The sequence below is a fragment of the Lemur catta genome, chromosome 4, assembly GCF_020740605.2.
Source record: "Lemur catta isolate mLemCat1 chromosome 4, mLemCat1.pri, whole genome shotgun sequence".
NCBI classification, from domain to species: Eukaryota; Metazoa; Chordata; class Mammalia; order Primates; family Lemuridae; genus Lemur; species Lemur catta.
In genome coordinates this window covers 27,247,894-27,274,951 of record NC_059131.1, presented here as the reverse complement: position 1 = coordinate 27,274,951, position 27,058 = coordinate 27,247,894, and the positions used below count along the sequence as shown (strand labels likewise).

Here is a 27,058-nt window from a genome sequence, read left to right as displayed (position 1 = left end):
TTTGCATAATAAAACTATTTCTCTACTTAAGTTGATCATAGAAATATCTTGCAACCTCTCTTCAGAATTTGCACCATCCTGGGATTGTAAATCTGGAATGTATGTTTGAGACCCCAGAACGAGTCTTTGTAGTAATGGAAAAGCTGCATGGGGATATGTTGGAAATGATTCTATCCAGTGAGAAAAGTCGGCTTCCAGAACGAATTACTAAATTCATGGTCACCCAGGTATCTTCTTTTGAAACTATAGAATAATTAAAAACTAAGAAAACTAAATAGCAGTGCTTTTATGTATTGGGAGACTATGGAATTATTAACTTTAAAGAACAAAATAACATGCTTTTAGCTAAATGTTGATGAACTGTAGTGGAATTTTGAAGTTATTACACCATTCAAGGAGACACATTGAGGTTTAACTGATTTTTCCAGGCATTGAAAAAATCTTTTTTCATAACAGATACTTGTTGCTTTGAGGAATCTGCATTTTAAGAATATTGTGCACTGTGATTTAAAGCCAGAAAATGTGCTGCTTGCATCAGCAGAGCCATTTCCTCAGGTGAGATATTCTCTAGAACCTTTTAAAGAATCATTTTAAATGACTGTGATGACATTTTTGAAAAAACCCAATAATAGAAGGCCGTGTACCAAGTACTATAGGTTCAAAATGCATACCATCTTACAGAAATAAAGTTTTTAGCCTGTAACTACCAGTGAAGATTAATAACTAAATAATTTAAATTCAGGCTGGGCACACTGGCTTATGCCTATAATCCCAGCACTTTTGGGAGGCCAAGGTGGGAGGATCATTTGAGGCCAGGAGTTTGAAACCAGCCTGAGCAATATGGCAAGATCCCATCTCTATAAACAATAAGAAAAATTAGCTGGGCATGGCAGTACACGCCTGTAATCGCTTGAACCCAGAAGTTTGAGGTTGGGGTGAGCTATGACCGCACTGTTGCACTCTAGCCTGGGTAACAGAGTGAGACCCTGTCTCTAAATAAGTAATAATTATTTGAATTCAGTTTTTATTAATTATATCGTTTATGTTCATTAAGACTTTTTTAGACCTAACTAGATCTCAAAGAATAACTTTGCACATATAGACTCTTTGCAGTTCACCTCTCCCCATGGGCCGAGAATGAAGTGGGGGTAAACCAACCTTGGTTGGTGCTTAGTGCTCAATTTGTGAATTCTTCATAAACTAGAACAAACTGGTGGGGTGTAACCTGAAATGGAAGATAGATTTTGGTTGAGGCAGGCAACCAACTCCTTTTCCTCTTTAGAGTATTATATTTCAAACATTTTCACCAAAACCTATGTAAGAATTACATTTCTCATCATCCTCAGCACTTACACACATGTATGACAGTGTCACGTTGCATGTGCTTCCTGGCTGCGTGTGGTATACTCTGATTTTTTTTTTATTCAGTTGAGTTTCATTTTGTACGAAGTGTTGATCTTGATCCACTAAATTTATTTCATAACTTACTAAATGGATCATAACCCAAATTTTGAAACAAATGTCCTGAGAAATATAAGTTGGATGTGGTACCTACAGTTGTTTTTCATGATTCTCATTGAGGATTCCTCCAGTTATGTGAGAATATCTATTGACAAGCTATTATTTATGTACATTGAAAACATGTACAATTAGACAAATGGCTAGAATAAGGACAACAGATAGCTATTTAACTTGGTAAATACAACTCAAATTGTCTTTTCAAAGAAAAAGATGTATTTTTAAAAATCATTCAATTCTTTTACTTTAAAAGTATAATAGTAATATTGTTTTTCCTCTTATAATGTCTATGTGGTTAAAAGTGATTCCCTATCATTGTGAGGTCAAAAATGGTCCCCCATTAGTTGGTACAATATATTAAATAAACTGCTTCCATTTATTATCTCATTTGATCTTCAAAATGGTATAGGCAAAGGGTGCATACCCATACAGCTAAGACTATAACTCCAACTTTTTGACCTCTACTTTAGTGATCCATAGATCCCATTAAGAGCAAAGGGAAAGTAATGTTATTTACTTTGTACTCTTTTTTTGCTCCACTTTGCCCCACTTCATTCACTTGCCAAACTGCCAAGTCATCTTTACTTTGTCAAGATGTTAGCTGAAACCTGGCATTTAACCAAAAAAAAAAAAAAAGTTCAAATTTTTTAGGGTTGGTAATCCTAGTCTGCAGAGACTCAAATATTGAAGCAGCCAAATTCACTAATGACACAGAGCAAATATCATTCATAAAAATATGTGTCAGGGTCCATATCCCAGACATAGCAAGCAGCATTTGAATATACCTTCACTACTTTGTTGTGCAGTCACTATTTGTACCACTGTTTTTCTAGAGGATAGATCACTTTTCTCTCAGTTTATCTTAATGCTTTTTCTGAAGATATTTTGTGACTCAGAGCATTTCCTCCAGAAAGTGCATGGCATTTGCTTATTCAACATGAATACAGTCATTAATCACCAAAATCTGAACCTCTACAAAAAGATGGGCAGCAAGATAAGTATTCTAAGTTCTGCCAAGCTCATCACACTTCAGAAAACTCTTCCCAAGAGGACATGATAGTGACAGTGGCTGTCTTCACGTATAACTTATTTCAAATCTAAACAAATAACTAGCAATAATTTGCTCCACAGTCATAGAAAACACTGTTGCTCTTACTCCTTGGAGCAGTCTCCAGCATTACTCCTCTACTGTCCACATTAATAGTTATCTTTACTATACCTCAGTTTTATTGACTTGTCAGTTTACAGTGTTCTTAGGAAAGGACTCTAGGATTAAGCAAAACAATGTTTTTGAATATTATCTTATTTTTTATTCAGCAAACATTTATTAAGTACCTTTATGTGTTCAGACACTGTAAGGCCACTGAGGATTCAGAAATGAAACATGATTCCTGCTCATAAATGATACAAAAGTTACCTCCTTATAAGACAAATGGTGAAAGATCAGCACCCTCCATTTCATCAAAAAACTGAACACCTGTAACACCAGTCTGGTATTTGGCATTCTGGAAGCTAGAATTTTAAAGTTTTTTGAAATAATCACTAGGAAAGCCTTTCATACTATGTTAGTCAGGATTACAGGGCCGTAACTGTATCTGCCTTTTGGGAAAGGATATTTTACAATTTCCCTATCTACAGTTATTTGATATCCACAATCAGTTGGCAAGAGTGTTGAAACAATACAGTATCCTATTTAGGGACAGTTAGGTATGTATATATAGATTGATACATAGTTATATATATAAAACACTATAATATAAAATTAACATCATCTTTCAATTTTGCAGGTGAAGCTGTGTGACTTTGGCTTTGCACGCATCATTGGTGAAAAGTCATTCAGGAGATCTGTGGTAGGAACTCCAGCATACTTAGCCCCTGAAGTTCTCCGGAGCAAAGGTTACAACCGTTCTCTAGATATGTGGTCAGTGGGAGTTATTGTCTATGTGAGCCTCAGTGGCACGTTTCCTTTCAATGAGGATGAAGATATAAATGACCAAATCCAAAATGCTGCATTTATGTACCCACCAAATCCATGGAGAGAAATTTCTGGTGAAGGTAAAAATAATTAAGTTTTGGCTCTGTGCTCTTAAGTCTAAAAATCTCTGCGATCCCAAATCAGTCTGTCTCTTTTGTCTTCTTTTTCATATTTCCCATTTATCTTCTAAATTCAACTAGTTACCAGTTTCTAAGCACTGTTCCTTTTACACTATCTTTTCTCTCTCTTCCTTATAGTTCCCAGGCATAGCACTAATCCAGGCCTCAATTGCTTCATTCTGAAACTCCTATCTTTTTAACTGTCCTACCCATTTGACTCTCTTTTCTGGTCTTTTCCAGTCACTACAGCCAAATCTATCTTCAGGAAACATTACTTTCATCTTACTCTGCTCTCAAACATTTTGGCTACTCTTTAACCACACTGCAGCTGTATATCTCTAGGATGTGGCCCAAGCTTACCTTCTAGCCTCATCTGCCACTATGCCCCCACACACACCTAGTTGTTTGCTCTCTTCTGAACTTTTTCTGCAACTTGCTTAGGGCTCTTTTCCCCTGCCTGCAACCCCTTCTCCTCGCTATTAATCCTTCCAGTCATTTGAGGACCCCTTAACTTGTGACTCTTCTATGAAGTCTTCCTGACTACTACTCCTGTAAATTGTGTAAGATCTACTTAGGCTAATAGTTGGGCATGTTTTTCTTAAATATTCAGTCTTTTCATAATTAACTTTTCTAATCTTCAGAACAAGATTATTACAACATTCTATGGTTTGTTTTCTCCTCTCCTATGAACTTCTGCTAGGAATCTTTATGCATTTCTTTCCTGCCTAGTGAAGGTTTTTCAGTTTGCAACGCCTGGGTTTATACCCATCAAGACTGACTTGGTTGGCCCTCTTTAGTTTACTGATACTCATAGGAAGGACGAGTACTTAGAACATTATTTAACTATCCCACTGAAGTTAATACAATCAATGCTGGGGAATACCCCCACTTGGATTTAGCCAACCCCTATAACAGGTAGGTCTTTTTTATTTTTCCAGAAGTACTGGGCCTATTCAAAAGTATTGACTAATACTTCATTACACCAGGAAAAGTTTGAGGAACAACATGTAAAGACAGTAGCAGGTTTGCTTGGTAATGAGGAAAGCTAATTGAAGAAGTTCACGGGAGAGTTTTTTGATGTTACCAGATCATCTCAGAGTTCCTGGGGCAGTATGGTCTGTGGACCTCTTAGTATCAGAATCACTTGATGAGTTTATTAGAAGAAAACCCCTGGCCATATCCCAGAGAGACAGATTCACTAGTTGGAAGGATACCCATGAATGTGCATTTTAAATAAATACTCCAAATAATTATGATGCACACATTTCAGGAACAATGATTAAGGGTTTGAAGTATTTGGAACACAGAGAAATTCATAATTAAAGTACTTATGGAAAATCTTCTCTAGTTTGATAGTATATAGAAGAGAAATAGAGCTAGTATTGTCCAAGTCTTTTGTTTGGTTCATCTATGAGTCTAGCCTTTGCTATCAGTATTTCAAATGTATCATTATATAGAACTATAGTTAGTATGTAGTTATATGGTTGCCTTGGTTTTGCAGTTGATCAATCTCTCCAAATAAGCGAATAAAACGTGTGTGCCAAGATTCACCATATATGCCAAAACACACTGAACCTATTTGTTAAAACAAAAGTGTGAACTTTTGGTAATAAGTTATCACCTCAGTCTAACCATGTCTGTAGAGGCAACAATGGCTTTGGCTAATTGTATAGATTAAGCCAGAGACTAAAGAGCAACATGGTGTCATGGGGATGGGGGTAGTCTGCCTGCAATCCAGAGTCTGTTTTGTTCGTCTTGAGATGTTAATAATAATAGTACTTAGCACTCTGTGCTAAGCACTGTTCTGAGCCCTTACATACATTAAACAACTTCATTTTAAAGATGAGGAAATTGAGCTATAGCTCAATTTTAATAATTAAATTTATCAATTTTAATAATTGACCCCATATCACATAGCTAGGAAGTGGCAGAACCAGACTTCAGCCCAGGCTGTCTAGCTCCAGAGTATATTATTTTAACCTGTACTCTATAGTGCCTTCTAAATAAAATGAAAATTTGACAGGTATACTTAATTCAGTAAACATTTATGGATCACTTTACATGTTAGCTTAAAGTCCCTGTCCTTGAGAAGCCAAAATTCCTCAACCTTCTCTTTGTATGGATTGAACTGCTTTCCGGGCAGAGTCACAGGTTTGGGGTGCTCTTTACACCCAAATTCATGTATCTAATTTTGTCTTTTCTTTTAGCAATTGATTTGATAAACAACCTGCTTCAAGTGAAGATGAGAAAACGTTATAGTGTTGATAAATCTCTTAGTCATCCCTGGCTACAGGTAAAAAAACGTATTATCTCTGGCGATCTTCATTTGAGCAGTTCACTGTGAATTGTCTTACCTAATGAAACCACTGTAAGATCAACAGAGTCTACACATTTCTTAGAATAATGTAAGTGCTCTTCAGTGATTAATCTGTACTATGGCTGAATCTTTGGAAGTTGTGCAGTACATCATTGAAGTCAGTATTGATAGTAAAATTCCATGAACAATTGTAGAGCCTATGTGTTTGTTTCACCTTCTTGTAAGATTAGCATGACATGTTAGTTTGTCAAAGTTATTTTAAATGTTCACTAAAAGGTTTATCTTTGCATTGAAGAGGTTTTTTAAAAATGCCTTTTAAAATGTTTGGCCTAACTCCCCCAAAGATACCGCACAGATTTGCCAAAAGATAGCCCCCAACTTCAGAGTAAGAACTATTTTAAAGGGAATGAGGGATAGAAGTAGCTTCAAAACAAATGCAGTAATAGTCTTACTGATTATAAAGTTATCCTGTTAATATCCTGTTAATTCCAAGCACTTTCACATACTTTGAGAAGTTAGGTTTAAGCCTCACACAGTATAGAACAAAATGTTGTAGTGATTATTATAAGCCACTTCAGAAGCCTGAAGCAAATTTTTTTTTAATTTTAGAAAATACTTTCCTTCAGTAGACACTTCATTAAAGTGTTTAACATTACTAATTTAAAATACCACAAATAGAACTGAAGTGTATAGCCAAGTGCTTATAAATAAGGGTTGTCAATTATTTGACTAGGGTGCTAAGCCAAAAGAAAAAAAAAGTTGACAGTATTTTGTTTATGTTTCATAATCACTTCATTTTTTCCTAGGACTATCAGACTTGGCTTGACCTTAGAGAATTTGAAACTCGCATTGGAGAACGTTACATTACACATGAAAGTGATGATGCTCGCTGGGAAATACACGCATACACACACAACCTTGTATATCCAAAGCACTTCATTATGGCTCCCAATCCAGATGATATGGAAGAAGATCCCTAATTATCAATGAGCTAATAACTTCAATAAGCAAAGATTTCATTTTGTGGACTGATACTTTGCTGCATAACTGTTGTTCATTGTAGGCTGTCATCTGCAAGGATGCCAAGACATAAGGAAATATAAGGAATTGGTGACACCAATACTGTAGTTCATAATGAGTAGGTACAGGAGAGGAAACTGAGTAATAAAAACTCACAATGGAATCAAGGTGAAACTTTATAAATTTTTGTAGCATTTTTTCTAATCCTTCACTTTTGTACTACAGTGGCACTTAATTTATCTTCCCTTTCCTGTTTTTACATTTGTGTTTTTAAAAGGAAAAAAAAAGGCAAGCTAGAGTCCAGTTATTGTATAGCTTGACGAAATCATACAAGAGTTATACAAGGTTAATTACTAAACAGGTTTGTATTTAAGAGATAACTGTGAGGCAACCAATATGTGATTTTACAAGGACTTTTTAACATTTGTTTAACCAACCATGGATGCATTGAGGGGTTTTTGGTAGATGTCTAGAAAAGAAACGCTGGACTATTTCACCTTTCTTTTTTAGGTCAATCAAGACTCCGAAACGGTGATTCCTAGAGTTGCGACTCTGTGCTCTCTACAACATAAAAATTAGGTTGTCACCTTTTCTGTGAGTATGTTGGAACAGTGGGACATTTATGTTACAAAATGAGTAAGAACTGCTGTTCTAAGTGTTGAACTGTTACACATGTCTTCACATAGCTCAGCTCTGCTCTGCTACCAAATACTCACGTTCTGACTGACACCATCCTGATGCCAATACTGGATTCCAGCGTTCAATGGGTGCAGATCTAAACTTTACACAATTTATCTTTACCCAGGGTTGAATAACTTGAGAGATAAAATTAAATATATACTAAAAGCAAGGCCAGTGCAAGGTCAGTTAATGCCACAGTTACTATATAGCAAACAGTATCCTTTTTTTTTCTTCCCTTATCCTATTAGAGGACTTTGCACATATCTGGAATGTTTTTGAATCAATTATTTTAAGCAGTTTGGTGGAATGGGTAGGAGTGGAACATGAAGCACTTACTTTATAAGGGTGGGGCTATATTATCAGCACAGCAAATAAAAGAACAAAATAAATATTTGTTTTTACCTTTCAGTTCCAGCAGCCACCTATTTTAAAAAGTTTTCTAATATTTCCCCAAAGAAAGTTTAAGATCTGGGACCATCCACTTGTAAGAAATCTAGTGGCTTTTTGTTTCTTCATTTCTCAGTAATCATTGTTAACCTTTTTTTTCCTTCCCCACTCTTAAGAAGACCGAAAGAGTTAAGTCTTGGCTGTATTATTATTAGCTACGTTGACCTGGGCAGAGATGACAGTCTGTCTGAGTCTATGTTCCTCAGTCTATCTATAAAATGAAGATCATAATTCTCACCTCTACCTTCCTCATAGTGTTGTGAAGATCAGATATGTATGAATGTATTTAATAAACTAAAAACTGTAAGTGTTAACTCTTATTGCACACTGAATTTGAGGTAGCAGAGGAAAAGAATGTTCTTGTATATGAACAGACTAAGATTGAGAGGGTCTTTAGAGATCCGTGAAGCTACTGTCCTATCTAGGACTAAAAATATCTGTGAGAGAATTGTAGCAAACATTATGTAGTGCCCCTATGTTCTCAGTTGTTTTATGTTTTAATTTACTGTCACAACAATAGGGTAAGTACATTAGGAACTCCATCTTACCGATAAGGAAATTAAGACACAGGGAGATTAACCAGCTGCCAAAATTCACGGTATGTGTATTTGAACCCAGGCAGTATGGCTCCAGAGACCCTCTCAAATCCTCCTGACAATTATGCTGTTCTGTCTACCACAACTATCTACAGGAAACATTCGCTATCTTTCAGTAATTTGTTCTCATATGGGAGTTTCAAAGATAAACCAAATTAATTTTGAAAAAACATTTTAGAAATGTTATTTTCCCTGTGGAAGAGGATGACTTCCCCAGATTTCTCCAAAGTAAGTCTGTTTATATCAACATGCACAAAATGGAATAATTGTGAGTCACTAGGCAACCTACTGTGGTTTTATTGCATATGGTGAAAATCAACTGGAATGATGTTCATTTGCTATACTTAAATAATCAAACCTTACAAGCCATGAAATTAATTGCACTCTTTTTTATTTTTGTTGTTGAATGCCTAAGAAGTTTTCTAAAATTTTATAAAGGCACTGTCAGATAATTTGGAGTTGAGTAATTACTCCAGATACTGTATAACCTACATAACCTTTTGTCTTGAAGTCGTGTTTGTATAAGAAATAATTGTTTGCTAGAAACATTTGATAATGTATAAAGTAGTCTATAATGACACTGTTCATTACATTTTTATATTTTTTGTTACAACCAACTTTTTGTAAATATACTCAAAGAAGCTTAATAATAAAATGTATTTCCATATCATCATACTTTTCCATATGAAAACCTAAGTCTATCTCTGTTAGAGGTATCTTAAGAAAATTTTATTTGGCTGTGTTATTTTTCCAGGCCTTGGTAATAGAACTATTTGGGAAATAATATTTGTAAATAGGACTAATGCTATATTTAAAAGTACTGATTTTTTTTTTACTTGACAAAAATAAAAAAACTAATTTTTACACTTTTATACTAACTTTGAGGTAATTATCTGGAGGTCTCATTTCTTGGAAAGAAAGTTTGAAATAATTATAAATTTTTCAGGAGCTACCATCCAAATTATTCAACAGTTATATTAATGACTACTGAAAGACTTAGAAAAGTTAAAAACCTACTATCAAAATTAATTTTCTAGGTTTTAAGATATAAGGCATTGCCTGACTCTTCCCCTTTAATTATAAAACGTTTATGTATTTGGGAAGGGACATTTTCATCTCTCAAAAGTTGTCCCAACTAAGTCTTTGAATACATGAAATAAACATGGAAATAGCATAAGAGTGACTCAGGAATGGCCTGCGGCTGGGCAACATCTGAAAAATAAGGCCTCCATCTTCCTTTAGTGTGTGATGCAATGCTAACCCTGTTCTCAGTGAAGCAGAAATAGCAATAAAAAGCAATAGTTCCTAACTCTGCCAAGGAACTTCCAATATAGTTAAGCCATAAATTCAAGACATATGGCTAGTATTCTTTTCCCTTTAATTTCCCTTATAAATTTGTGTTGCTAATTTAACAATTCCCCAGAAAGTCCAATATTAATCTTTCCAGTATTAATATAAAAGTTCTGTGAACCAAAAAATGAGAACTTAATATGGAATTAAAACTTGACATTTATCTGAAAAATAAGGAAGAATTAGCTCAGTTTTAAAAATTATTCCTCCTGCATGGTCTACGTTTACTGTATTTCAGGCACATGTCAGGATTACTATTATTTACTGTAACTTTTATGATTAAAAAAATTTTTCATTACTTATAAGTACTTATTTATAAAAATGGGATAACTGTAAAAACCTTTACATCCCACTTTTTTCACTTACTGAATCTTAGAGATCTGTGTATGTCAGAACATAATTGTTCTACCTCATTGTTTAAAAATAACAGATCTATTTAATCAGTACTCTGTGAATAGCAATTTAGGTTGTTTGCAGTTTTTATTAAACCAATCAGGGCTCTTGTTTTCTTCTTAAAATAAAAGCATAGCAACTAGCTTTATTAATTAAAGGAAACTCAGTTTCATGATAATTATTTCATTAAGTTGAAAACACATTTGTACCAAAAGTCAGTCATAACCCTAAAAGTTCTATAATTTTTGGTTGAATTATATGTAACATGGGCTATTCTTACTGGCTATGAAGAGATAAAATACTTTTAACACTTATATTACCTGAAGTATATGAAATGTGTTCCCTTTATTTTGATTTCTTAGGCAGATGGAGGGGTAAAAAGTCCAAGCTGAAATATCACTGCCAAGCAAGTTCACTAAACCCAGCCACAGGGAATGCAGAGGGTTTTGACTGACATGCATTCATTTGATGTCTTCCACCATGAAGTCTCTGATGAGGTAGCAAGGCAAAAAAGTTAAATCTTTCTCCCATCTTCTCAGGATTCATTAACATATCATACCCATGAAGTAACTGCTGCCTCATTGATGGCTCATCTGATTTATCTAAAAGAACCTGAAAAGAAAAAAATTCTTAGCAAAAATAACCAGAAGAATTTGTAGTTGTATGCAGCAATACTAATGACTCTTAAATATTCCAATAAAGCAGTACTCTGCATGTGATTTCAGATTACCTGCCTGAGATTCATAGGGTGCTTATTAAAAATGTGTAGGTTGCTGTGACCCAAACTTATAGATTTGCATTTTTAACAAATACCCCAGGTGGTTTGATCTATATGGTAAGGTTTAAATGTCCTAAGAAGAACAGTTAGAAGATTCATACCCATGAATACAGTTTTCTTAATGAACACAACACTATTTGGAAGTCTTAATTCTACCCAACATGGAGATGCATGAAACTTACCAAGCTGTCTGGTTACACTAAATCCTACATTACCGAAAAGACTGAAACACCAAGGATCTGGATAACTACCAGAGCTTAAGACCAGGTAAACTTGTATAAGGTAATTTTTGAAATGCTTTGAAATTAAAATATTTAATTATAATGAAACAAAATAAACCTTACCTTGAGCCGGACATCAATACCCATATTTTTTAAAAATGTTTGCTGTTTTATTGGGCCCAGAGAGGCTACTTTTCCCTGTGCCATTCTTCGCAAATAACTGAAGTCCACGTCAGCTGTTAGGTCTGCTGTTCCTGGGGCAATTAAGACATCATGAAGCTTGTGGCCACAAAACCCCTTGAACATAAAGAAATGAATTTTTGCCCTTTTATGGTTACCATTATCAAGATTAAAGAAATGCTATCATATTAGTACATTTTTATGTAGCAGCTGTTAAAAGGAAAATATGGCCTAAATCTGTGGTTTACAGACTTCATGCAGTAGCATCCTTTCTTCAAATGAATGCTATGTGGAAAACCAAATATAAAGTGCAGTGTCAGAGTGCCTCAAGATACCAGCGTTAAGAGTTATTTAACATTTTCATTAATTCCTGTGGTGATGGAGTAGCGATCTCATTAATTCACAGAATTCATCCAAAGAAATTACCTATGCAGAGAACACCTAAGCAGTGTTTTAAAAAGTATATCCATCAACCATGTGCATGAGATTCACCTGAGAATGTTAGTGGACTCCACCCAGCCCTGACCAGTCAGAATCCCGGAGGTGTGGCTAGAGAATCAGCCTTTTTGCCAAGCTTTCCAGGTTATTCTTAGATGCGGTGAAGTTAGAAAGTAAGAACCACAAATCTAGAAAATGACTAATGGCATCTAGTTATGTGTATTTCAGTTAAAGTATATTGAACAGAACTGATCATATTCAAAGAACATTGAGAAAGGATGTTTAGGAAGGGTAAAAGAATCCATCTGGAGAGGGGAAAAGATAAGGAAAATAGAAAAAGTTATGAGTGATCACAGTAGCTAGATTAAATCTCCAAAGTATCAAAATTATTTCTGAATGAAGGGGGGACAGATAGAAAAGTTTTAGAATGTGAAGAAAATGTTTCCATTTGTATTATTCAGATGCTTACTAGGATCTATAAACCTAGGTTCTACAGCTAAGGAAGAATGTAAACAATTCAGATCCTGTTCAAAGGAGAGTTGGACAGTGGACTTAGGGTTAGGAGTAAGAGCTAAGCTCTAAGGGTAATCATAATAATATGAATTAATGTTAATTATAAAATAATAATATAAAAATCCTAGGCACTGTAGAAACCAAAGACCTTCACTGAGCCTCAGATGTAACAATGAAATCCTGATAAATCATGTTACTGAATGACACATACTCTGAAGGTATCTGTCTTTGTTCCATCATGACCATAATCGGCAATCAGTGCAGCACCTCCAGTTAGTGCAATGCGCTGGGAAAGTTCCTGAATGATAACACCAGCATCAGGACACACTTCAACGTGATCCCTTGTTTCATCATGCTGGTAAGAAAATAGTTGAAAGAATTAAAATACATCATTTGAAAGAACTGTTTCCTTACGGCTTTTCCACAATGAGCGTTTCTTAGTTTTAATAAAAATAAATTCCTTCTCAATATGTTCTCTGTACTCAACTTTTAACACAATATCCTTATTATACAAGTCTTGGTTCTTTGATGCTACCCACTTGGTTTATAAAAACATTTTAAACTCTTTCACAAAAAGGCAAATGCCCTCCCAACAACCCAGATGGCCAAGTGCATTATTTTAATATAAAATTACTTTTATATCATAAATCACATATAAACATATTCCACTAGGTTGAAAGCATGGAAAAGGGATTTTTGTCTGCCTAGAACAATGCCTGGCACATAACAGGCACTGAAAAAAATTTTACTGGAAGAACAAATGACAAATCCAATATAATCTAACAGACCCTATTAAGCAAGTATATTATGATGCCCTCTATTGGGGCAGAAAGTATCCCAATTATATGCCTACATCAAGAAACAGCAGCTTATGAACTAGTGCCAGTATACCTGAGACCCTTATTATCTCACGATGTTCAATTATAACTAGTATGTATGATATTTCACTAATTCCTGAGCTGACTGAAAATTTGGTATTTCTGTCCTTCATTATCAAAACATACATGAACTTTTGCTCCGTCCTAACACCTTACTGAAAATGATGTAATGACCTGCCCTGATGTCTGCCTATGGTGGCACAGGTATAACAGGTACAGAGTCAGACATACTCAGGGTTGAATCTCAGCTCTTCCTATGCTTGTTGGTACACAAGTTACTTAACCTTTCTGAGTGTGTTTCTTAGGTTTGTTGTAAGAATTAAATAAAATAATACAAATTTAGCCCCTAATGCTATTAATTAAACTACTGTGGCTTAGCTATAAAAACCACAAAGCCACATCAGGCATCAGGTAACACACCTCTCGTTACCATGCTGACATTCTGACCATCTTAGACTGCTCTTAAAGAAGATAGGAGGTTGTATTACCATTCCCCCCAATCGACTGAAAGGGAAAATTTACACCCTCCCTCATAAGTGAACATTAACCAAGCCAAGAACTAAAAAGAATTACAACTTCCAGGGCCAGAAGGTTAGCTCTTGGCTTTAGGAATCTGTCACTCAGGTAAAATTAGGTAGCCAGAAAATGAAAAACTAGAAATGTTCACAAGTGTTCAGTCTGATATCTTAACTTTGCAAAGAAAACTTAATTAAAAAAAAAAAAAACCTTAATTCATACGTTTATGTTTAAAAGCTCTCATGCTTTTAAAACATCATTTCTGGCCGGGCGCGGTGGCTCACGCCTGTAATCCTAGCACTCTGGGAGGCCAAGGCAGGTGGATCGCTCGAGGTCAGGAGTTCGAGACCAGCCTGAGCAAGAGTGAGACCCTGTCTCTACTAAAAATAGAAACAAATTATCTGGCCAACTAAAAATACATACAGAAAAAATTAGCCGGGCATGGTGGCACATGCCTGTAGTCCCAGCTACTCGGGAGGCTGAGGCAGTAGGATCGCTTAAGGCCAGGAGTTTGAGGTTGCTGTGAGCTAGGCTGACGCCATGGCACTCACTCTAGCCCAGGCAACAGAGCGAGACTCTGTCTCAAAAAAAAAAAAAGAAAAAAAAATTTCTGAGGTAGGAAGTTCTTAGTTAAGGTTCAGAGAGTAGAAATCTTTTTTCCAACCTGGAAAAAAAATAAGAAAGATGCAATCTTAAAGCCTAAAAATTCCTGAGAAGTATAGGGATTTTTTTGAACCTCTAAACAACCCCAAGATAGGCGGCTGTTCTGTGAGGTCAATAGAAGGCAGTAAAATCTACCATTCTGGCAGTCTCAAATCAAATGTAGATTTGGGTGGAAGCATGGGAAAAAAGCCACAGGCTAGAGTGATAATAAGAAAACTTAACCTAATTTCATTGTTTTGAGAATTAAATGAGAAAATAGAGTAATACATACAAAGTGCTCAATAAATGTCAGCTGTTGTTACTTTACTATAACCTGTACTACATTGCTCTCACAGACATTGAACTCCTCCTATAAAGCAGACGGTCTCATCACCATTTGACAGTCAGGAAACTGAGGTAAACACAGAAGGTAAGGAACTTAACTGAGTAACTGCTTATTAACTATCTCCTATTACATGACATTAAGGTCACACACACTTAAATGATTTTAACCTGCCTCTAGATCCTCTGTACTTTCACAATAAAAAGCACCTCCCTCATATGTTGCTAGCAACGCCCCCTGTAAAGGAACTCTAAAATAGTAACTCAGAAAATAAGACTTCAAAGATTCTGTTAGCAATAAAAGAAACTTAGAAGAAGAAAAAAAGTGTATTCCTACTTGTATGAAAGCTGCTGCTGGGGTGGCACAAGGCGCCAAAACAAACCTCAGTTTATCAGAAACTTGTGGATCAACATCAATGAATACTTCTCGCCACCCTTGGGGTGTTTTCTAAACACAAACACATAAGAACAAATTTTTGCAAGTTTATTCTCAAAATTCCCTCTCAAAATAACTATTAGCTTTCCCCTCTTACCATAAATAACTAAATAAGCAGCATGCAGAGTGCCCCCAAAATGGAAAACAAACTCAGGAGGAATAATTAGAAGCTTCTGCTAACAAATTCCTACATGATAATGACATCTGCTCTTAGCCTTAGAAGTTACTGGTACACATACATTATCACCAAATCTTAAATCTCCTCACAGAAAGAATGAAGAAAATTTTTAATCTTTGGAATTTAAAAAAATGTGCTAAAGTCTACTGAGCATGGTGACAAAACACTTCTGTCTCAGCTACTTGGGAGTCTAAGGCAGGAGGATCACTTGAGCCCTCGACTCTGAGACGAGTCTGGGCATCATAGTGAGACCCATGTTTTAAAAAATTTGGGGGGGGGCTGGGCGTGGTGGTTCATGCCTGTAATCCTAGCACTCTGGGAGGCAGAGGTAGGCGGATCGTTTGAGCACAAGAGTTCAAGACCAGCCTGCCCATCTCTACTAAAAAAAATATAGAAAGAAATAAGCTGGACAACTAAAATATATATAGAAAAATATATACAGAAAATATATATAGAAAAATATATACTAAAATATATATAGAAAAAATTAGCCGGGCATGGTGGCACATGCCTGTAGTCCTAGCTACTCAGGAGGCTGAGGCAGGAGGATCGCTTGAGCCTAGGAGTTTGAGGTTGCTGTAAGCTAGGCTGACGCCACAGCACTCTAGCCCAGGCAACAGAGCAAGACTCTCTCAAAAAAAAAAAAAAATTTTTTTTTTTTTTTTTTTTGCTAAAGTAAATCCTTCATTGCGTGATAGCCAGTTACTATCTCATGTTCTCCCACTTCTTTACCCCAGAAGAATTAAAATTTCTTAATAATTATTCCAGGAGAATAAGAATTCTCTTTAATATTTCATTTTTGCTTTTCAATTATTTATGTTCATCAAAATTCCAAATAATAGTTAAAAATAAGTTCAACAAGTAATATTTGTATACTGGGTAAACACCATAAATATTAATTCCTGCAATGCAAGGCCTTTTGTATTCATTTATATACATGACTTTTTTCCCATCATACCTGAAACTTATGCACAGGAAGAACATCAAAAAATTCATGTGCAAGATAAAAGCTGTACCCTATTTAAAAAGAGAAGAATTAATGTTTCAGCATTTTAAGGCAATTAAGTCTTTTGAACATTAACTGTAAAAAATAAAATGCCTAATTCTTCAGTATTGGAACCATGTGATACTTCCATAATCATCACTACCACAAAATTATCTACCTCCTCATGGAAGACCTACACTGCAGAACATAGAAAGGAACAACTACTACTATTCTCATTTTCCACACAATAAAGTCACAGGAACTGAAATACCTGAATTATTAGTTAAATATTTTATTCATCACTAGGCCTGAAAGAAATTAGAACTCAAATTTGTTAGCTGGAAGGGAATTTGAATTTCATAAAATCATCTGAGAAGGCTGAGGCTAGCAATGGCTTAGGTGTCTTGCCCAAGATCATAACACCACTTTAGGTTTGAGCCAGGCCTCATCAATATTCCTAACTAGTACAGGGATTTTGCCACCACACCTTGCTTGTCTTTAGACAAGTGAGGATTTTTAAAAGACTGGATAACGGAACTAAACCCACCTACCAACACTACTTCCTTGAGTCCCTGCTAGCCTTCGGCTGCTTCATCATCAGCACCACCTTAGCTACAGGAAAATCCTAAAAAGTGCAGTGGAAATTTACACTTTGTTTTGTTTCCTTTTCACAAAACCACATGACATACAATGCGCCTTAATGTCAGACAATTTTATTTCCTAATACAATGCTTTTTCTAGGAAAAAATATGCTATTCTCTATGGATAAGGGACTTGGCAGCAATAACTTAGTCTATTATATTACTGTAAAAAATTATGGTCCTATTACTACTGTGAAGCAATGGTTCTGATCAAAATTCTTTCATTAATCTATGTAATTACCTTTTGGAACGTCTTGCAGATCTCGGTACCAGGAAATTGGAATCCCAGACTTCGTGACACCTTTCATATATACTGGGGATCCAGCATCTCGTTCTAATGGGACCTTCTCTTCAGTCAGTGTCAATGCTTGAATCTCACTTAATTTTTGGCTCACCTCTACCAGATGTATTGAAATGTCACAGTTTTTCAGCACAGACCCAAGCTGACTGAACACCTAAATACAGAAAGAAGGAAAAAGTTCTGGCAAAATACAATGTGTTAAATAGATTTTAGGTTTTCTAATCATTTACCTCAATAATTTAATCCTGGCATAATAGAAGGAATGTTTGGTTTCAGAGAGAATATGCTTCTTAGCCAAGTCACTCTCCAGTAGTCTATTAAGAGTCATAAATTAGAGTTATTAAGTATAACCTACATAAAAAATGAACCATGCCCAATTTGGTTTCCTAATGATAAATTACAATTAACAAATGAAAATAAAAGATTTAGCATCCAATAAAAACAATGATTCAGATTATGAAGTCTAAAAAAAGACCAAGGGAATAAAATGTATAAAGCCCTTGGTTTTGTAAAGTCTCTATGTCTCTGAAATAATCTCATCTTCAAGATGATAAAACTGTATCCTCGGAGAATCAAATTTGAATAGCACTAATAACTTGACAGCTTAACTCTAGGACTCTACCACATTTTCAATTTTTACTACACAGCATTTTTTTACTGTTGTAAACATGCAAGAGAAAAAGGAAAATACTAATATTTTACCAATCTTTTAGGGCTAAAAATTCAATGGCAAAAGCATAAAATGTATCAATATTATTTTTCACTTGAATTTAATTTTCACTGACATGCCTCCTACTTTTAAGATATGAACATGCAGATACAGACTGACAATATAAACAAGATGATTTTTCCAAATGTAGTGTTAAGATGAAACTTCACATGGAAAAACTTCCCAAGAGAAAAATCCTTCAGTAGGTAAGATCAAAAATAAAAACAGTGCTATAATACTTCTTCAGCTGTTTTCTTTAAATCCCTTTAAATTCTTTGGCTTTTAAGAGTTCTTAAGACTCAATCTAGAAAAGCTTGCTTCATACATTTTAAGGTCTATGGACGATTTTTAAAATACCTGAACAAGAAAATATTTGAGAACTTTATTAAATCTTTTATATTCAAATGACTTTGCCAATTTAAAGAAATATAAAATAGAACTCTGGAAATTTAAATCAGTGATTTTGTTTCCTTTCTTCCCCAAAATATGATATAATTGGGATTCTTATTTCTCAGATGTTTATAAATTTTCCTTTCCCCCCCCCTTTTTTTGGCCTCCAACTTTGCATGGTTATAATATTTTCTTTCTAAAAATCCTTCAATTCCTAATTTAAAGCAAAAATCATATAGCATCAAGAAATTTAAGTTTATATTGAGTATATGTTTTTTACATTGAACTGCCAAGTACATACAAAATAAACTGGAAAAGACTAATGGATTCCAAAATAGTAAAATCTACAAAAGCTTAATAAATACTTATTACTTACCAGCTACTATACAGCTGTCCTCATGCTACAAGGAAGACTATCCACTATCTGGTTAAAGAAATAGGATATGACCCCTGTGTTCTCCCTCTACTCTCAGAAGTCACCACCATTCTGAATCTCGAGTCAATCATTTCCTGAGTTTTCTTTATAAATGTTACTAAATATATTTGTATTGCCAAACATATTAGGTTATTAAATATGAAATGTCCAATTTCAAATCAAAAGTTTATTATATCTCAAACAAGAAGCAGGACAATTGATCAAAGTATGTGTCTAAACTATTGACATAGTTTTGCCATCTTAATTATAGCTTATTTAGGCCAGCAGCCAAGAAGCCTGGAGAGCAAGCAGTGATGAAATTGCAAAAGGCATTTTCCACAGCTTGTTGAGGATTGAATATTTTTCCTTGCAACAAGTGGTCCAAAGCCTGGAAGAAGTGGTAGTCATTTGGGGCAAGGTCTGGTGAATACGATGGATGACAGAGCTTCCAAGTCCAGTTGCTGTAAGTTGAGCAGCATTGCCTGTGTAACATGTGATCGAGCATCCTCTTGCAAGAGGATTGGCCTGTCTCTATTGACCAGTCTTGGCTGCTTAATCGCAAGCATCCTCATCATTTCATCCAATTGGTTGCAGTAGACATCTGCTGTAATTGACTGACCAGGTTTCACGAAGCTGTAGTGGACAATACCAGCGCCAGACCACCAGACCATTAGGTTTTTTTTTGGTTTTTTTTTGAGACAGAGTCTCGCTCTGTTGCCTGGCTAGAGTGAGTGCCGTGGCGTCAGCCTAGCTCACAGCAACCTCAAACTCCTGGGCTCATGCGATCCCACTGCCTCAGCCTCCCGAGTAGCTGAGACCACAGGCATGCACCACCATGCCCAGCTAATTTTTTCTATATATATTTTTAGTTGGCCAGATAATTTCTTTCTATTCTTTTTAGTAGAGACGGGGTCTCGCTCTTGCTCAGGCTGGTCTCGAACTCCTGACCTCGAGCGATCCACCCGCCTCGGCCTCCCAGAGTGCTAGGATTACAGGCGTGAGCCACCGCGCCCGGCCAGACCATTAGTTTTTGATGAATATTTGGTTTTGGACTGTGTTTCGGCACTTCTCTATCCAACCATCATGCTGAATCCACTTTTCATCACACACAACAATATGGTACAGTGTAGAAATGGCTCACCTTTATGTCATGATAGCAAAGAAAGGCAACTTTCCAGATGATTTATCTTCTGACACTCATTTAATTCATGCGGAACCCATCTATCCAGCTTCTTTACCTTGCCGATTTGTTTCAAATGGTCCAATATTGTTGGAATAGTAATGTCAAACCTTGCTGCTAATTCACACATAGGTTGAGATGGATTCGCTTCCACTATAGCTTTCAGCTCATCATTACCCAGCTTGGTCTCAGGTCGCCCACATGGCTCATTTTCAAGATTCAAATAACCAGAACAGAACTTCTCAAACCATCGATGTACTGTGCATTCACTAGCCACATCCTTCTCAAACACTTTGTTGATATTTCAAGCTATGTTTCCAGCATTAGTTCCACAACAGAACTCATATTCAAAAATAACACAACTTTTTGACTTATCCATGGTTTCACAAAAATTGCTCTCAAAAAAAATTTGAAAGGTAATCACAAGTCAAAACATGCATTTGAAAGACTGAGGATGTACCTTCACAATAAAAACAAAACAAGAACAGTCAAAGTGAAATGTCAGAGATATCAACGTTCAAACTTAGTACTTAAGGAAATCAGACATTTCATATTTAATAATCTAATATATTGTTTCAGGTTGACTATTTTGGGATTTTATATAATCATATGATATGAATTCTTTTGAAATTGCTATTTTCACTCAACATTCTGTTTCATGTTGAATACTGTTGCACTGTTCTGTGCTTTCATGCATTGTTACAGCACTTGGTGTTTCACTGTATATATACCACAATGTATTGATGCATTTCCCCACTGATAGGCATTTGGGTTGTTTCCAATATTTTGCTATTTTAAACAATGTTGCTATCTTCTTGTACGTGTCTTCCCATACACATATATACTACTTTCTTTAGGGCTACAGTCCCTAATACCTGGGCCTCGGACCGGTACTGGTCTGTGGCCTGTTAGGAACTGGGCCACACAGCAAGAGGTCAACAGTGGGCTGCTCCCCATTGTAGCATCACTGCATAAGCTCCGCCTCCTGTCAGATCAGCAGCAGCAGTAGATTCTCATTGGAGAGAGAACTCTATTGCAAAATGCACATGCGAGGGATCCAGGTTGCACACTCCTTATGAGAATCTAATACCTGATGATCTGAGGTGGATCTGAGGTAGTGATTCTAGCGCTGGGAAGTGGCTGCAAATACAGATTATCATTAGCAGAGAGGTTTGACTCCACAATAAACGTGATGCACTTGAATCATCCAGAAACTACTCCCTGCCCCTACCCTGGTCTGAGGAAAAAATGGCTTCCATGAAACTGGCCCCTTGTGCCAAGAAGGTTGGGGACCACTGTTCTAGGGGATATCACTAGCAGTAAAATTGCTGTGTCATACGACATAAGTAGCTCTCATGTCAGTAGATAATGCCCAATAGCTTTTCAAAATGGTTGTACCAAATTATACTCTTACAAGCAGTACGTAACAACAGTACTGCTTATAAGTAGTCTTTGCTCCACATATCCCCATTCTCACCAATACATGCTGTCATCAGATTTTCGAGGTTTTTTCCAATCTGGTGAGGTGGTATCTCACTGTGAATTTAATTTTCATTTCCCTGACTACTAATGAGACTGAGCTTCTTTTTGTTTTTATTAGCCACTTGGATTTCCTTTTATGAAGGGTCTGTACACATCTTTGGCCTGACCTTATTGATGTAAAGGCATTCTTTATATATTCTAACTATTAGTTCTTTGTTGGCTACGTGTTGCAAATAACTTCTCCCACTCTGTGGCTTGTCTAATCATTATTCATAGTGTCTTTGAAGAATATAAAGTTCTTAATTTCAATGTAGTTTAAATTATTAATCTTTTCCTTTATAGCTTATTTTTTATATAATTAAAAAACTTTCCATACTCAGAAGACAAATATAGTCTCCCATAATGTATTCTACATGTTTACTATTTTTAGCTGTCACATTCATCCTCCCCCTCCATTTTTTAAGCTTACAGACAATATTAAGTAGTAACGATTCATTACATTATTCTGACATTATATCTTAGCTGAGAAACATGAGATTAAGGAGCTGAAAGATAAAGAAATCAATGAAGTTTGTAAACTCAGTCAGAAATAGTAAGATTCACCCACATGAGACTTAAAGACATTCTTTTATTACCTACCCTCAAAATATCTCCCACGAGGGTACCTCTACCTGGGCCCAGCTCCACCAGCTGGAAAGCTACACTTTTTCCAGCGGCCATCCATTCACTAATGAACCATATCCCTAGTAACTGTGACAAGGAAAAAAAATATATTATATCTTTTTATAAAGTATATTATTATAAAGTATAAAATTATACAATATAAAAGTCCATATAAATATGTACTTTATGCTAGAAAGCAAAATGTTTGCAAATAATCATATATGTTATTTAATATGTACATATATGTATACACACATAGGAACTTCACTGGGACTAAGTCACAACATATACCATTTAGGAAGATTAATAGAAGAAAATCGTTATAAGGCAGCCTCTGCTATAAAAGGTCCCATGACACAGATAAGAGGATATCACTTACAGAAAGATACTAGTATTTGAAAGCAAATAGACATGTGAAATGTGATTATGCCATTTCTTCATATTCATATTTAAAGAATTATATGACTATTAGATATAATTAATATTTTTCAATACCTGGATTCTACTTCCTCTTGTGCACTGTTCCCTATTTCTAAATTTATCTTTTCTCTCTTCTTTCTTAGGTACTCTCTCTTTCCTCACCTTTCCTTTTGTCTCTCTTCTTCCATTCTCATATTTCATCTGATTCTCCTTTTTCCAACCTCTTTACTTGTATTTTCTTTCCTTCTCTCTTTGTCCTCTCTCCATTTCCTTTTCTACAGTGAAGTATAAACTTTTCAGATGTCCTCTTTATCAATTTTTTCTCCTCTATTGTCTCTCTATTTCCTCAACATATTAACTACTAAAATGTTAAAACTTTTGATAAATCACAAAAAAAAGCTGTAAGACACTATCACAGAATAATACAACTTGATCTGCTCTCAAATATTTATGATATTAGTTTCTTTCACAGTTTACATTAGATATTACCTCCCCAAAGATCTGACTTATTTCAGGTGAAGTAATGAAATCTCCTTTTTCTCCTAGCATGTCACGGTACACATAATAACCCTGAGTAAAAAGAGAAAATGGAGGAAAGTTAATTTTTAAAAAGTGCTTTTTAAAACACCCCTCCAAAATCTTACAATGTATACAATGGAATAATTATTTAATAAGAAAGTTCTCTCCTCTAAATAAGCAAGATAAACATGGTATTACCTAAATTTTACAAAGTAATATTTAGTTATTTTATAAAGCTAGTAGAAAAACAATTATTCCTCCACTGTAAAGGCAGAAGCCATGCCATGATGCCATGTCCATCTCTGCACTCCCTACTCTTCCTCCCCTCCCCGCTTGCACACCCAACACAGTAACAGCTCATTTATCTCCAAAAGTCGAACACTTTCTGTTTCACAATAGCCCTGCCTGCTGGTGACGCTGTTTCTTGACATGGGTGCTGGTTACATGGGAGTGTTCACTTGTAAAATTCATACTTACAATTTATGAACTTTTCTATAGGAATATTATATCTCAATAAAAAGGCTTTTTTTAATAGCCCTGCCTGTCCACACATCCATGCCATTGCAAATTCTCACCCTTCCCCCCTTTCATTTCTCCCTGACAATCTTATACTCATCATTTGAGTCTGCTCAGATGCTACCTTTGCTGACCTCCTCCTTCAGCCCTCCAACCTAAGACCAAATCCAGTGCTGCCTTTTCTGAGCTTACTTATAGGTCTATGTTCTTTACCAGAAGGTACAGTTATCTGGGAGAGAAGACCATGTCTTATTTATCTTCGTATCCCAAGTGTTAGCATAATGCCTAACCTATCAATTGGAAAATACTTATCAAATGTTTAAAAAAAGAAATAATCAAAAACTGTCTGTTAAAAAATTCTCTATGCTTCTCAAGCTCCTATTCTACCACCTTACTCTTAGCACGTGACATAGGCTCCTGTCCCACACAGGAATTACAGAATGTTATAAAGTACGACTTCCTCAGCTTCCTGACCTACCTGGGACTTCCTGAATTCACAGGGTCTGTATTACAACACACACCATTTAAGAAGATAATAACAGAAAATAGTTATAAGGCAGCCTCTGCTATAAAGGTCCTATGACACCGATAACAAGATATCACATACAGAAAGGTACTAGTATTTGAAAGCAAATAGATGTGAATATGATTATGCCATTTCTAATCCTGATCCCATTCTTTCCTTGGGACTCAAAGGATGAAATGCTTTCCCCTTCCCCTGTTATCCAAACCTAATCCCTCCATCTGGACTGCCAGTCCTCATACAACTCCCTCTTCCAGCTTCAGCTTTTCCTTTTCAGCATTTGAAATAAATCAAGTCACTCCCATCTTAATTTTTTTTCATTCCATACAACATCCCCCTTCTAGGCTTTCTCATTCCCTTGATAAGCAAGCAGTTTAGGGATATTTACCCTTTTGTGTGTTATGAACCACTCTGGTAATCCAATGAAGCCTACAGACCCCTTATAGAGTATTTTTATTTTATTTTTATTTTTTGAGATGAAGGTCTTGCTATGTTGCCCAGGCTGGACTCGAACTCTTAGGCTCAAGTGATCCTCTTGCTGGCTCAGCCATAGAGTGTTTTTAAATGCACAGAACTTAAAGCACACAGAATTAAAAAAGAACTCAATTGGAAAATACTTATCAAGTGCTAAAAAAAGAAACTTGTGATATCTATGTGTCTTTACTAGTATATCAAAAGAAAAAAATCAAGTCAAAGACCTAATAATAAAGTTTTGAAGTAGAGATGAGCACAAGGGGACTTTGAGATACCTGTGATCACTGTATTTTAAAATGAAAATACCAGTGATTTCCACTGATGACAAAGTCACACGTATTGCTGACACGACTTGTTGCCTATGTTCATAATTGAAGAAATGCTACATTTCAGTTAGAAGTTAATGAAAATAAAGGTGTAATTTTTTTCCATCCAAGTTCATGAACCCCCTGATTTCTATTCAAGAGTCTCTAGATTAAGAGCCTCCACTCTAAATTTTAGAGTTACCCCAAGTCTTAATGCTGGGAAACCTTCCTTTATGTAAGTATACTCTTCCTGGTTCCATGGCTTTAAACACCATCTATATACTGATGACAACCAAATTTATATATGCATACCCAATCTTTCTTCTGAACTCCAAATTCTTATAGCCAACTGCCTACTTACTCTCTCCACCTGGATGTCACTGCAACACAATATGTGTAAAATGCAGCTCCTGACGTAGAGCCTCTCCCCAGTACTCTTCCAAACCTGGTCCTCTCCATCTTAACAATCTCAGTAAAAGGCACCCCCAGAACCCACTTGCTCAAGCTAAAAGTCTGGGAATCAGGCTTGATCTCTCCCTTTCTTTCACCCAATCCAGCAGCAAATTCTGATGGTCCATTTCTCTTCTCACTGCATTTCTACTACCACCTGAGCAGTCTAAGCCACCTATTTTATAGCGCTGTCCAGAGGCATTAAAAGATCCCTGCCTTGAGTAAACCGCTTAACACTTGATTCACTCCACTACATCCAACAGCAATAGCCAAACAAACCCCAGAATTCCACAGATGTCCTATTTCAACCCAGCAAAAGGTGAAATAGTCTAAAATAAAGGACTACAAGCTTTCACCAAATGGCTTTGTAGAGCAGACAAGGAAATGCAGGTCAGTGACGGTGTTTAATCCTTAAACAGTAAAGACCTGAACTCTCCATTCTCAAGAAGAAAACCCAAAATATGCTTCCAATGCCAAATGGAGCCATCCTAACACAGACAACTTACCAGGCAATAAATTCCTATTTCCAGTTGCCTTTTGGAGATTTCTACCTAAGAGTCCCATACACTTCAAATTCATGTATTAGACTGAACTCTTCATCCTTCTCCTGCCTCCTAAAACTTGCTGCTCTTTCCCTTCCTGCATTTTCTTCTCTCAGAGCAGTGAACCCACACCATCTGCCCAGGCAGAAAAGTCATCCTTCCCTCCTCTCATAAATCAAATCAGTTACATTCTGTCTCCTCAACACCTTTGGAATGTGTCGTCTCTTTACTGGCACTGCCCCCTGACTTAACCCAGCCCTGACCAATTGACAGATTAATTTACCTGTCCCCACGTCTTCGGAGATGGCTCTTCCCCTGGAAGTCAACCCCACTGCCTGGGCTGAAGACCTTAGGGCTTCTCCCTCTTGACTCGCACCTTGCAAATCTGCTAGCACGGGCCTAGTCCCCGGGGTTCCCGACCCATACCTTGGCTGGGTTGGTCAACACCTCCTTCATGTACTCCGCCACAGTGATGGGACCAGTAGACTTTATTTTGTACATAAGGTGCCGCAACATAGGCGTCACCGGGTTGTTTTCTGCCGGCTCATCCCCGGAGCTGAAGTATTTCCCTCTCCAAATAGAGGGAATGACTGCGAAAAACACAGATTAAACAGACCGCATTATAAATCTTGGTATTTATACGTGCAAGCAGCCTGAGCACTTTCAAAGCAGCTTCGTTAACCCTTAACCTCGTCCCACGCGGGAAGGTGGACGTGCGCGCAGCGCGCCCACGGGACGCAGAAACAGCCCGCATTCATTTGGTGTCTAGCCGAGCTGCAACCTGCAGCCCTGAGCACCTTCAAGCTGGAAGTGAGGCCTCGAGCCACAAGCACGCCCAACTAAAGAAGACGCCCCCTGCGGCTTCCACGCAAACCGGGGTTCGGCGGGCCGGAGGCTTACCTGCGCGCGCCGCGGCGCACAGCGACCCCACGCTGGACCTCACCAGGGCGCTCATGCCGAACTTCACAGGCGGCCATGCACCGCCCCGGGACGGGCGATTGAAGC

At 36.6% G+C, this 27,058-nt stretch overlaps 2 protein-coding genes and 1 long non-coding RNA gene across 6 annotated transcripts in view; 2 read left to right on the top strand and 1 right to left on the bottom strand.

Moving 5' to 3' along the window:
* PRKD3 (protein kinase D3) overlaps nucleotides 1-9,545 on the top strand; it is a 64,094-nt gene extending 54,549 nt beyond the window's left edge. For all 3 annotated transcript variants that reach the window (XM_045549414.1, XM_045549412.1, XM_045549413.1), the window contains exons 15-19: nucleotides 66-227; nucleotides 457-555; nucleotides 3,306-3,573; nucleotides 5,820-5,905; nucleotides 6,736-9,545. In XM_045549414.1, coding sequence (XP_045405370.1) covers nucleotides 66-227; nucleotides 457-555; nucleotides 3,306-3,573; nucleotides 5,820-5,905; nucleotides 6,736-6,909 — 789 coding nt within the window. In that variant the 3' untranslated portion in view covers nucleotides 6,910-9,545. The remainder of the gene's footprint in view (nucleotides 1-65; nucleotides 228-456; nucleotides 556-3,305; nucleotides 3,574-5,819; nucleotides 5,906-6,735) is intronic.
* Nucleotides 9,546-10,577: 1,032 nt separating this feature from the next.
* LOC123636804 lies at nucleotides 10,578-18,433 on the top strand. Of its 2 annotated transcripts, XR_006734662.1 has the most exons (4): nucleotides 10,578-11,461; nucleotides 12,675-12,904; nucleotides 14,939-15,012; nucleotides 17,425-18,433. It is a non-coding gene; the product is annotated as an uncharacterized LOC123636804 (long non-coding RNA). The 2 variants fall into 2 exon arrangements; XR_006734663.1 differs by lacking the exon at nucleotides 12,675-12,904.
* On the bottom strand, nucleotides 10,733-27,035 carry NDUFAF7 (NADH:ubiquinone oxidoreductase complex assembly factor 7). Its single transcript, XM_045549416.1, has 10 exons — nucleotides 26,954-27,035; nucleotides 26,480-26,643; nucleotides 23,214-23,294; nucleotides 22,281-22,391; nucleotides 17,406-17,619; nucleotides 16,497-16,555; nucleotides 15,262-15,372; nucleotides 12,758-12,901; nucleotides 11,539-11,712; nucleotides 10,733-11,028 (listed from the first exon to the last, which is right to left on the bottom strand). Exons 1-10 carry the CDS (start codon nucleotides 27,006-27,008, stop codon nucleotides 10,813-10,815), a joined length of 1,329 nt encoding a protein of 442 aa, XP_045405372.1. The 5' UTR covers nucleotides 27,009-27,035; the 3' UTR covers nucleotides 10,733-10,812.
* Nucleotides 27,036-27,058: the final 23 nt, after the last annotated feature.

Coding starts and splice junctions, on each gene's coding strand:
- NDUFAF7 (XM_045549416.1), bottom strand. CDS start 27,008: ATGAGCGCCCTGGTGAGGTCCAGCGTGGGGTCGCTGTGCGCCGCGGCG. Junction 26,644..26,953: donor GTGCGCCGCGGCGCGCGCAG/GTAAGCCTCCGG, acceptor TGTTTTTCGCAG/TCATTCCCTCTATTTGGAGA. Junction 11,713..12,757: donor CAAAGACAGATACCTTCAGA/GTATGTGTCATT, acceptor TTTATGTTCAAG/GGGTTTTGTGGCCACAAGCT.